Genomic DNA, 12,237 nt, shown 5'->3' with positions numbered 1-12,237 from the left:
ATTTAAAAAAAAGTCTGATAAACCTGCTTTGACCTCGTGACGTCACATTGTTTTGATTCTGGAGGCACCAGCCACGTGTTGACAGTCAACAGCGGCCCGTCACGTGACTACCGGAGTGGTTGCGTGGGCGTGGCTCTTCCCCAGCAGCAGAACCTGAAGCCAAGGCGGCCGCGAGCAGCAGGTGAGTTCAAGGTCCCGCTTTTGACTTTGCAAGTGTCGACACGACAGACAAAATATGAAGATTGTGATGTTCAGCATTATAATATTGCGCGCGTGACGTCATAAACTCGACACCTAAACAAAGACGTCTTGCGAGCCTCGTTTGAAACTCTTGACTTGAAATTTACAACCCATGCATGAAACCCGAATTGAAACAACACTAACGTTAACCTTGACTTGAAAATGTCTCCTTAGGACCCATTTTGAAAGTCTAACCTTATTTTGAAACCCTACTTTAGCACCCTAACCCTTGTTTGAAACTCTGTTTTGGAATTGGGCCCTACTCGGACTCACTTTATGTTGTTAGAAAGCCGAATCCACGCTTATAAGTTGAAACTGAGGAGGACCAAAACTGCCAAAATTCAAAATAAATAAATGACAAAGTGAAAATAAAACCGGATATAAAAACAAATAAATTTATATAATTAAAAAAAATGAATACAAATATGTTTATTATTTATTTATATTTTTTGCTCTTTTTTTATTTCCATTTATATTTATTTTCTTGGATATAATTTAGGAATTATATATTTTTAATATCCATTTTAATTTTCACTTTTAGCCATTTATTATTATTATTATTTTAATCATTTATTTATTTTGAAGTTTGCCAGTTTTGATCCTCCGTAGGAACCATAACCAAAATCTCCCAAAAAGTATCCGTCCCTCCACCAATCATGAAGGTTGCTTGCCGATGACGTCACGACGTTAATGTGTCATCCGTTTAATTTTTAAAGTGGAGAAAACAAAACACTTGTGTGAACTTTTGTCGTCTTCAGCGAATGATTTGCATTCCGTCGGGGGGCGCACATGGACCAATCAGCTCGCAGTGGGCGGAGCCACGCCAGCGCCCTCTCTTGCTTCCCCAATCACGTGGCGAGGGATGTGGCCGTTGCCGTGGTAACATCACTCGGCGCCAGCCTGGCGGGAAGCCCGGCCGGCAGGAGCCTGCTGCGTACGGAAGCGCAGGTTGAGTCCCGCTCCGAGCGCGTCTGCGCGTGCGCGCGTTTGTAATTGTTTTCGCAGCCTGTCGTTGTATTTTTGCGCGTTCCCGCCACCAGGTGAAGTGGACGATGGAGGTGCTGTGCTTCAGTCTGAGCCTGCCGCTGGACTGCGAGGCGGTGCGCGCGTGCGTGGACGTGTACGCGCACTGGCTGACGGTGCTGGTGTCCCCGCGAGACTCCATCCCGCCGCCGCTCGTCAAGGAGCCCAATTTGTACGTCCAGAAGATCCTCAGACACCTGCGCGCCTTATTCCTGCCCAGGTACGCGCCACCGCCGAACACAAAGTCCCAAGACTCACAACGTGGCCGATTTCCGAGTTACCACGTCCATTTTGTGCTATTTATTTCACCGGGGAAGGCTGATTTGAGTTACGAGCTCGGTCACGGATAGAAGCTTGAACTCAACTCGTAAGTGGAGGTCGGTACCTACCTGAGCCGGGACTCATACGAGGGTCGTGTTCAGGTCGGACCGATCCAGTCCGGCGTACGCGTCCGTCTGCCAGCGCGTGCTGGCTGCAGTTCAGCTGCTGGCCAGAGAGGGCGCCGGCATGAGCGGCGACACCTGGGAGATGCTGCTTCACTTCCTGCTGTGCGTCAACCAGTCAGTGCTGGCCACGCCCACCTCTGCACGTAAGCGCTCGACCATTCATCCTTACGATCATCCATTCATGTATCCATTCATGTATCCATTTTATTCATCCCTCAACCATTCTGACATTCATCACCCCTCTTATCATTCATTCTGTCATCAGTTAAATGATTAATTCATCCATTAATCATTCATTCAACCATCAATTCATTATCTAATTATTCATCCGTTCACCACCCATCCATATCCAGTCATCCGTCAATTCAGCCATTTCGTCATGCACTCATCCATATTGATACATCATTTATTCATATATGATGAATTCTTGATCCATTCCTCCTCATTCATCCACTCATCACGCATCCCCGTCTCTGTCCAGCCGCATGTCAACCGTTGTCCCTGCCGTCCATGGAGGTCCTGTTCCAGGTCAGTCTGGTGTCCTGCTCGCGCCATTTCCCGCCTCGGTCCTTGTGGCTGTCGTGGAGGCAGATGATGACCACGTGGCGGTTGCAGCCCGCCGTACTGGACCAGTGGACCCGGGTCATCTCCGCCCTAACATCCAGGTGAGCGGCCGCCCCGTCACCTTCATCCGGACCGAGGACCAGGACCGAGGACCGTCATCAGCGCCGCCTTCTTCGTGCGCAGGTTGCTGTGTCTGAGTCTCGGTCCCGCCTTCCCTCGGTTTAAGGTCCCGGATGAGGACGCCGCTCTCATCCCCAAAGACATGAGCCACCAGGTCACCCTCCAGACCTGGTTCAGGTTTCTGCATTTGCTCAGGTGATCCTCATTCTCCATCCTGTGGTCTTCAAACGTCCTTCACAAGTCAAATGTTTCTCCACATCAGCAACCCCGCAGACCTGAAGCGTCCGCCGGCGGACGGTCCGGCTCCGCCGGCCCAGGAGGACGTCTTCCTCACAGCCGTGTCCACCATCAGCAGACTGGTGGACGCCTTTCTGGGTACTCGTCACAAACCAAAGAGCCGACGGGCCCAAAGACGCAACAATTTTTATGGCTCACATCCAGACCTGGTGATGGTTGACTCTTGTCCCCTGCAGGTGTCTCTGTGGTCTGCAGAGAACCAGGGGAGCACATGCTGATAAACACGGGTAGTCATCGGACCATCGGTCGTGTCTCTTTCGTGTACTCGCGTGTCCACATCACGTGTCTTCTCTTTCTTGTCGCGTCCCTCCAGGACTTCCAGCCAGAATCCCTTTTAGAGACCGCCTGCCTTCTCTCGGTAAAAGCCAGCTGATCACAAGTGATTCCTATCAATAAATTCATTCATGAATAAGAAGAGCCTTTTCATCTTCTCCAGGTGTTGCCGTCACGCGAAGTCCTTTCAAAGACAGGCTGCCCTCCTACGGTACGGCAACGACGCCTCAACTGCGAGCCTCCTGGTTGGTCAGTTATGTCAACACGCGGACAACTTTTCCTGGCTCAGGTGTCTCGCGTCCCCGTTCCGGAAGTGCTCCTCCGCCCGCCGCCGTCAACCTCCTGAGCATGCCCAGCAAGTCGCCGCCTCCGCCGCACGCTCGACAGAAGACCTCAAACGTTTCCAAGGCTGCTGCGAAACCTCAAGTGAGTCTCTTGGCAAGATGGCGGCCGCACGCTGTTTTTCCCGTCCACGCGTCCTCCTGGTCACACGTCTCGTGTCGGCAACTCCTCCTTCTCAGACGTCGCCATCATCCCTCCATCTGTGGAAGTCGTCTTCCGCGTTCTCGTGGGTGTTGTACTCGTCCCCCCGCGGACCCCCGTCCCCTCTGAGGGGCAGCGTGGACTCCCTGCTTCACGTGTTCGGCTTCTGCCTGTTCGACGCCGGCCTCGTTGACGACGAGTCTCCCCCTAGTGGTTTGTACGCGGTCCGAAACCCTCCCCCGGTTGGTCGATGAGCGCGCGTTGGTTCGCTAACGGAAAGTGTGCGTGTCACGTCAGCGCGTTGGCAAGACGGGCGAGCGGAGGCCTGCGGCGCGCTTTGCCGGATCTTCTCCTGTAAGAAAACCTCCGAAGACGTCCTTCCTGTGTACCTGTCCAGGTGTGTTAACTGTTTTCATTTTTGGAAGAGAAGTCATAATGTCAGCATCATCGTGGTCAACTATTACCGTGCTGTTCCAATTTCTGCCAATGTTGTATTTGTCGGGGTAATAGCAATTCATCTATCCTTTCTTCCTTTCTTTAGTTTTTCCTCTGGTCTCTTGAGATCTCCCTAATCTGTTGTAATGTCGAGGTTTCTGGGCTTGGTGAAAGATTCTGGTTTTGTAACCATGTGGGTGGCAGGTGGTGTCTTGGTTGGTGCTGGATTTCACTTTGCTTCATCTTTCATTCCTTTGATCTTTCCTCTGGTTCTCCTGAACTTCACGACTCTGGCGAGACTCTCAAGTATCCGGTTCAGGTGATGGGTCATGGGATTTTTTTTTTTTAATTAGTTTTCAGGTGAATTGATGAGCACAAATTCACAGATTGACAGAATACAATTTTCCAAAGACTGAATAGTGAAAGACTCACCGTTTCATGTCCAGGTTCTACGCAGTCCTCCTTCAGGGTCTGCGGGTGTGTGAAAACATGAGCCCCCCGGTGGTGTCCTCCATCCTGCTCCACTCGTCCTCCTTGTTCTGCTGCGACCTAGCTGGAGTCAACCTGCTGCTCCCCTCCTTCGTCTCCGTCTTGGAGAAGGTTCTGCTGCCAGAAAGGTGCAACAAAACCGTAAACCTCATCATAAGTCCATGCGCCAACCGCAATGCAGCATGACACTATAGACTCGCATTATTTGGCTGGAATTACGGTCAAAACTTGTTCATGGTACAAAATTAAACTCCAATTGCGAGTCGAGGTACCTCCTTGACACCAATTTCTACTGTTCGACATCGTGTCCATATGTGCGTTTTTTGTTTTGGTCCCAGGGAAATGCTGAGCTTCCAAGCCTTCGTGAGCCTGGCAGACTTGCGGCGGGCGTCCATCTTGGCGCTGATGTCACTCTTGCCCCTCCCCCAGCAGTTTGGACCAGTCCAGCTGGCGGTAGACGACCGTTCACCTCTTGTCACTTGATCTTCTCTTCTCTCTCACCACTTTGAGTTTCATTTGAATATATGAAAGGTGCTATATAAATAGTTTATTTTAATTTAATCATACATTTAATTGAAATTTATTAATTTCATAAATTAGATATAAATAATTAAAATTTAATTTATTATATATTTAATTGTGTCCACGTTGATCACGCTTTGCCACGTCAGCTGACTTTGAATCCTCCACCCAGTCAACATCTTGTTTGTCTTCCGCTAACGCTGTTTTGCGTCCTCAGCCGCTCGATGACTACGATGATGATGATGATGATGATGATGATGATGTCACCACGGGAAGCTTCCAATCACTGAAGCCCCGCCTGGTCGCCGTGGCGATTGGTTCTCTGCAGACGGAGACGGACGGCGCCAACATGCAGATGCTCCTCGGTCGCTCGGTTGTTTTCATCAAAGTTATTTTAGCAAACGAAAACGAATGGAGAAACTCTGAGCAAAAATTCAAAAAACAATTTCGTTAACGAAATTGAATAAAAACGAAAACTAACTGAAACTACATTTTATGTTAAAAACCTATTATATATATTTATATATAAGTATAGCAAAAATGTCCTTCATTTTAGTCTTTGCTAGTTAATTGAATGTCTTTGGGGATGATTTATTTTGATATGAACCGGAATAAGGACGTTTGAAAGTGTGTCACACAGAAGTGACGTCATCACGCAGCAACCAATAGAAAAGCACCCTCAGATGACATCACTCCCATGCTGTTAAATATTGCGCACAAGTCATAAACGCTTTTTTCTAAACTAAAACTAAACTAAATCTAAGCATTTATTAAATAAGTAAAACTAATAAAAAATTAACAGAACCCACTTGAAAAATTATTAAAACTAACTAAAATGAAAATTCCAAAACTACAATAAAAGTGCTCCCACGCTTTTTTCTAAATATCGTGCGCGTCATACACATTTTTGTTAAAAAATAAAACTAATACTGAAACTAACTAAATGTAAACTAAAACTAAGCATTTATTACATAACTAAAACTAATCAAAACTAACAGAATCACCCTGAAAATTAATTAAAACTAACTAAAATAAAAAAAAATAAAAAAAAACCTGAAACGAAATCAAAACGAACTCAAAGGAAAAGTTCCAAAACTATAACAACTCTGGTTTCCGATTGGTTGAATGACGCTTGCCCACGTTTCTGCAGCGGCCATCTTGGCTCTGGTTCAGGACTGCGCTCTGACGGAGGCTGAGGGACAAACTCACCAGGCGGGAAAAAGTGAGTTGACAGCGCCCCCCCCCACTTCGTCGCCTAGCGCCTTACTGTGTTGCGTTTCCACGGCAACCAGCCGACCAATCAGCCACCACGGCGGCCTCCCTGTGGGTGGACACTGCGCACCTGCTGACTCGACATGTGACCGCCCAGTGGAGGGACGACACGGCGGTTTGCCTGGTGGCCACGGAGGTTTTGTCAGGACTGGCCAGGGTGAAAGTGGGCGTGGCCCAACAGGAAACGAAGCGAGCGGTCGCCGCCATCTGCCGCTACATCGAGTTCCAGTGCGGCCGTCCTCCTCCGCTCCACTCCCGAGATCTTCACTCTGTCATCGTGGCGGCCTTTCACTGCCTCAGCACCTGGATTACAAGGCACCAGCACATCTTGGAGGACCAGGTCTCCCCCCCTGAGAACTCGCTGTCACGCGTTAACTAGCCTAGTCGTTAGCTAGCATTGTGAGCGTTGTGCGTGTATCCTTGTCCACGTCTAGGAGTGCTTGCGGGAGATTTTGGAGATCGTGGAGCTCGGCGTGTCCGGTAGCAAGTCCAGGCAGGAAGAGGACCTGCGCTGTCGGGACCAGAAAGAACTGAATCCCGTCTCCCTGCGAGTGAAGGAAGCGGCCGAGGCCACGCTGAATTGGTGAGGAAAACAAACGCACCCCAGCTTTGCGACAACAGTTTTTGTCTGGACTGTAAAAGATTTGTTGAAAACTTCTTGAGGACTTCAAGAATGCCACAGATATTTGTTGTAAAAATCTGTGGAAACTTGTTGAAGACTTTTGTCTACTGTATGTCTCTGTTGTTGAGGACTTCGTGAAAACTTGCGGAATGGTTGTTGTACATTCATTTTGACGACTTGTTGAGGATTTGACGAAGACTTGTGGAATGTTGCTGAAAGTTTCTTGAAGACCTTGACCTTCATCTTTGCATCTTTGTCTCCATGAAAGACTGGATGAAGATCAAATCAAAAAAGGATTTTCTGGGATACAGGAGGACTAGTAGAATACAGGGAGTCTTGGCGTTAAGGTGCACTCGACCTAAGACATTTCGACTTTACAAACGGTTACGCCCGGTCCACCATTTTGGCTCCTCGTCCGCTATTTAGCCCTTAGCTAGTGCTAGCGCTTGTGCACTTGTGGGAGTATCTTTGGCTTTTTCGCCCTCTTTTTTTTTTTTTTTTTCCACATCATGGCCGCCAAAGAAGGAGAAAGCGACGTCTTCTGTCAATGTTGGCCCAGCCAAAAGAAAAGCAGTTACCATAGAAACCAAGCTAGGCACTTTACTTTGGAATCAGCCAGTCCTCCCTCAAGCGTCTCCAGCTTGTCCAAAATGCTGCTGCTCATCTCTTAACTGGTGCCCGAAAGAGGGAGCACATAACCTCTATCCTGGCCTCTCTTCACTGGCTAACCGTGAAATTTAGAGTCCAGTTTAAGATTCTTTTATTTGATTTTAAGTCTCTAAATGGTCTTGCCCCATTTTACCTCGCTGAGCTCTTGCACCCCAACTCGACCTGCCCGGTGACTCAGGTCAGCAGACCAGACACAATCAGAGGTACCGAGGACAAAGCGGCGGTTTAGAGGGGATCGAGCCTTTGCGGTTGTGGGTCCCTTCACAATATTCGGCAATCTCCCTCTCTATGTGCTCTTAAAACCCGTCTTAAAAACCCATTTGTATTCTTTGGCTATTGGCGCATGAGACCGAACATTGGTTTGCTGCTTTGCGGTGTCATACAATGATCACAGAAAGGAGAGAAACCGACCAACATCGGCAAGGACTTGGGCTGCAGTCGGACAGCATCTTGGTTTTTATTTTGATGTATTTTACATTTTTTTAATGCAAATTTGTTTGATGTAAATATTGACTTTGATGGGGAAATTCTACTTGAGTCGAAATTCAGGTTACATCGCTAGCGTAGGAACGGAACTCCGACGTAACTCGAGGACTCCCTGTACATTCACGTTTAATCTGTGAAAATCTTGTCCAAGTAAGTCCACTTGTCCTCCCTAGTGAACATGATCGGCTCCACCTTGTGGGAAAAAGTTGTGATCGCGGAGCTTCGGGAAGCTTCCTGGTCTCACATGTTTCATCTTGTCCGCACATCAGCATCATGCAGGTGTCGGGAGCATCCCCGTCTTTTGGAAACTCTTTGGACCAGGACGCGCTTTTTGGCTGCTCTGAACCGAGTGACAGAGCCCTGAAAAAGTTCCGATATTTTGCTTTGGATGCGTCTGTGATCTTGGGAATTCTGGAACAAGATCAAGGACCTGAGCAAGGTGTGTCGTCAGGGTGCGCAAAGTCCGGAAGGCATGAAAGAGATATGTTCTGACTGTTGTCTTTGTCGGAAAATACTTTGACGTGTGCAGGGTCGCTCACGGTGCTGATCCGAGGACCATTTTCACATCACTCCTGGACTCTCCAGCACCGCCTTCAGCCCAGAGAAGGAAAAGCGAGCCCAGAGGTGTCCGAGGACGTAACACAGCGTGCACCGAATGGCGGTGAAGCCCTGGCGCACGGTGGGACGCCGCACCGCCAGTCTGGTATCCAAAAGCCGACGACGCCTCTGGAAAACATGGACGCGGGTCTTTGGGTTGAAGCAGACCTGAGCATTCCCGACCTGTGGCAAGGCGTGACTGAGGAGGTGAGACCCTTTGCGTGCGGAAGAAGGCGGTGCTTCGAGTGTAGAAGATGCTCCGGGTCCGTTGCTTTCATGACATGCTAGGACACGGTTCACCAATTCCGGTCCTCCAGGTCCGGAGTACTGCAGATTTTCAATGTTTCCGCCTACCAACGCACATGATACTAAAGATCAGGATTGTTATCAGGCGTGCTGATTAGCTTGATGATATGAATCAAGTGTGCTAGTGGGCGGAAACACCTAAAACCTGCAGGACTCCGGACCTCGAGGGCCGGAATTGGTGAACCCTGTGCTAGGAGGTCAGGTACAAAAAATGCTGTAGACAGACAAGTAGTCTTTCGAAATTGCTGGTGATCAGAACCTACTAGCTGGTCAGGTAGAGAAGATGCCTTCGGGAAACCCACTTAACTCATTTGCTCCCAAAAACATATAAAAATGTTCTATTTTAAATATTGCCATGGTCCCAAAAACGAATTTATATGGGTTTTTTTTTTTTTTTTTTTTAATGTTGAGCATACAGAAGAGACCTGAAGAGATCGCTTAAAGCAATGGTAGTTAGGTGGCAGCAGAGTATAAGAGATCAACCAGGGCCACATTGCAAGCGCTTTTCCCCAGTTTTTGGTAGGTTCCATGTTTTGATAGCAATTGAAGCGAGGAGATCAGGGACAAAAGATGCCATCGGAATTGACTCTGGCTCAGTTGGAGAATATACCACGGGGCCTGGGTGAGGCGTCTTCAGAACTTCGGCGCTGTAGAAAAGAATCTGCCATTGCGTTCTGTCAAGGTGAAGCAGCATTTGGATCGTCTCCGAGCAACTTTGCAGCGACAGCAGCGGGCGGAGGCAGAGCTCCGGCGGGCTGTTGCCATGACCACATATGCCCCTCCTCCTCATCCTCGTCCCCGTCCTGCCGCTCGCGTCCAGACTGCGAGGCTCTTCCTGTCCAACTTGGGCCTGGTGACGCCCGAGACCCTGAAGGTAAACTGAAGTTGGCTTGGAATCCAAACTTGAAAGCCGATCCCAGTCTTGAGTCTCTTGTTGGAAACGCAAAACCTGGTTTGAAACCGAACCCTGTGCATTTCCCCGTGGAGGATCTTGGCAGCGGGGGCGCTCCGGCTCAGTTGGTGTCTCTGGACTCGTCATTGCCAGGATTCTGTGAGGACCTGAGGCGTTTAGACCGGCTCCCGTTCAGAAGCCAGGACTCCGCCTTCGTCTTCTACATGAGGGCAGGACAGAAAACTGCAACGGAGGTCTCTGTGCACCTTCCAGTTGCCCTACTTTGCCTTGGAGCCCTAACTTGAATCCTGAAGCTAATGTTTGGTTGTTTTGGGTCCCTTTTGTAGATTTTAGGAAACGTGGAGTCACGTGGCAACGTGTCTCGTCACTTCCTGGACTTCCTGTCGCAATTGGGCCGGCCGGTGGCGTCGGGAGGCGGTCGCCGCGAGGTCGTAGGTTAGCATTAGCGTTGACGTTAGCCTTAGCCAACCGTGAGCACCTGACAAGTTGCCTGAGGTTTTGCCTTCCTTCCTTGCGCCTGGCAGAATTTGCGGCCGCGCTGAGACAGAGCGGCGGAAGCGCGTTCGATGGCAACCGCTTCGTCCTCAAGTACGAGGACTCCCTGACGGACGTCACCTTCGTCGTTCCCTCGTCATCGTCGCCAGGTCAGGATGCAAAATCACTCAATCGGGTTAGGGTTAGGGTTAGCCAACACATCTCTTGTATTTTGCGGCTAATGCTTGAAACCCAACTTGAGCTAACCCAGGCTTAAAACCCTCATTTGAAACCTAACCCAAGAACTTGAAGACTGTCTCTTGAAACCTGAACTTGAGGTTGGAACGCTATGGCTTGTTTGAAACTGTCTTGAAACCTTGTCCCGAAAACCCAAATCCAGGCTTGAAGGTTTTCCCCACTTTGTTTGTGTCTTTGCAGCTGATTGGTCCAAGTGCTGGATGGAGGCGGGGTCTGAGGTTCAAAGGTCTGCTGAAGAAGGGCACAAATCCAAGATGATGATCGTGTGGGTGGAACGCTTGGAGGACATCGGTAGGCGTCTTCATCATCATCATCATCATCATCATCATCGTCACGTGGTCATTCTGAGTGATGACGTCACCTGTTTGTTTGTTTTAGAGGCGTTTCCTGTCGGGGAGCTGAACAAAAGCTGGTAAAACAAGGAGCAACACCCAGTGGTCACGAGCGAGTATTGCACTCACTAAACACCCACCTGCCCGTCTGTCTGTCTGTCCGTCCGTGCGTGTCAGCTTGCGGGAGGTCCACATGGTGTTCGTCCACGGCCTGCGAAGCGGCCTCTTCCGGATCGTCACACGCGGGAATTCCGGCGGGAAGTCCATTTTGCTTCCGCCGCTGGTGGACGGCATCGTCGTCAGCAAGCGCACGCTTGGTCCGCCGGCTCTTACAACCCTAATAACACTTCACCATATCATGCACACTTCAAACTCAAAACTTTTGGCTTGAAACTCTAACTCTGATTTAAGATGCCCCTTTGAAAGTTTAACTTTAACCGAAACTAAATTAAGCATATAAGCACTTCCCCGCTGACTTCCTGTCTTGCGTTGTCGTCAGGACCGCTGGTGACGGAGACGTTGCTGAACGGTTGCCGTCGGCGACAGTTGAGCGGCGACCCCGCCCCCCCGCCGCACGTCAACAGGAAGTCCCTGATCGGCGACGTGGTCGCTCGCTACCGCAGCCGCCGCTCGGAGCCCGCCGATTTCTACGCCGCCTTATTTCAACAGCCATGAACCTCGAGCCGGGCCACGTTGCCGTGGTAACAACGCCGCAACTCCAGTCACCAGACCGCCACCTGCTTCCTTGTTTATTTGACGCGGACGCGACAGGATGAAAATCATCATTAACAATTGATCAGTTCAGGACGATTCAAAACACTTTTCGATACATGCGGTGTGAAACGATTAATGGCTGGTTTGATTTCAAAGTGGACCGATTCGGTACCATTCAATTCCATGAATTCATGTCTTTTATTTTGTAATTGATCAGCATAAATAATGTCAGTAAAATCATTTTTTTTCCATCTTTTTTTTCTCTCATTACATTACATGTGTACGCACACATTACACATTTTATTTTCCTACCCAATTGTTGTAATTAAATGGAATTCAACAATAAAACAAAAAGAAGCTGAAACAGTCTGATTGGTCCTCTCCCTTATGACGTCATCCCACCGCCATTTTCCCTGCCTTCTCGAGCTATGGGAAAGATGGACGTTACCGCTCGGAAACTCCTCATTACGACCGAGTTCTGTTCATGTCATTTTTGTTGTTGTAGCAAAATTGTGTATGCTACGTAAATGTGTAGATTCAAAAACAAGCCTGCTGTGCTAGCGGAAGTTAACGCCCTTATTTCTTGCCCCTCACGAATCCTTCTGCGCTTTCCGCCATGTTGAAACTTGTTGAACCCGGCTATCAAAATAAATTCCCAGTTCTTCGGTAGAAAATACGACACGAGGGGGCGCTCACGTGCAA

At 49.1% G+C, this 12,237-nt stretch overlaps 1 protein-coding gene across 2 annotated transcripts; it reads left to right on the top strand.

Moving 5' to 3' along the window:
* The first annotated feature begins 71 nt into the window (after positions 1-71).
* Positions 72-11,899, top strand: LOC144024067 (ral GTPase-activating protein subunit beta-like). Of its 2 annotated transcripts, XM_077530123.1 has the most exons (29): positions 72-181; positions 999-1,188; positions 1,281-1,483; positions 1,686-1,852; positions 2,191-2,374; positions 2,457-2,588; positions 2,656-2,768; positions 2,867-2,917; positions 3,004-3,048; positions 3,127-3,174; positions 3,253-3,389; positions 3,485-3,659; positions 3,744-3,843; positions 4,328-4,498; positions 4,709-4,823; positions 5,110-5,257; positions 6,043-6,114; positions 6,185-6,504; positions 6,599-6,747; positions 8,211-8,380; positions 8,471-8,745; positions 9,527-9,718; positions 9,832-9,990; positions 10,084-10,192; positions 10,282-10,401; positions 10,670-10,780; positions 10,868-10,901; positions 10,999-11,138; positions 11,321-11,899. In XM_077530123.1, exons 2-29 carry the CDS (start codon positions 1,030-1,032, stop codon positions 11,494-11,496), a joined length of 3,975 nt encoding a protein of 1,324 aa, XP_077386249.1. In that variant the 5' UTR covers positions 72-181; positions 999-1,029; the 3' UTR covers positions 11,497-11,899. The 2 variants fall into 2 exon arrangements, with proteins under 2 accessions (XP_077386249.1, XP_077386248.1); XM_077530122.1 differs by having other exon boundaries at positions 3,127-3,389; positions 8,115-8,380.
* The last annotated feature ends 338 nt before the right edge of the window (positions 11,900-12,237 follow it).

This window comes from Festucalex cinctus, chromosome 8 (assembly GCF_051991245.1).
Source record: "Festucalex cinctus isolate MCC-2025b chromosome 8, RoL_Fcin_1.0, whole genome shotgun sequence".
Classification (NCBI taxonomy): domain Eukaryota; kingdom Metazoa; phylum Chordata; class Actinopteri; order Syngnathiformes; family Syngnathidae; genus Festucalex; species Festucalex cinctus.
Note: the sequence above shows the minus strand (reverse complement) of the source record. Positions and strands in the feature narration are given on the sequence as shown.

Coding starts and splice junctions, on each gene's coding strand:
- LOC144024067 (XM_077530122.1), top strand. CDS start 1,030: ATGGACCAATCAGCTCGCAGTGGGCGGAGCCACGCCAGCGCCCTCTCT. Junction 3,390..3,484: donor AGGCTGCTGCGAAACCTCAA/GTGAGTCTCTTG, acceptor CCTCCTTCTCAG/ACGTCGCCATCATCCCTCCA. Junction 4,499..4,708: donor AAGGTTCTGCTGCCAGAAAG/GTGCAACAAAAC, acceptor TTTTGGTCCCAG/GGAAATGCTGAGCTTCCAAG.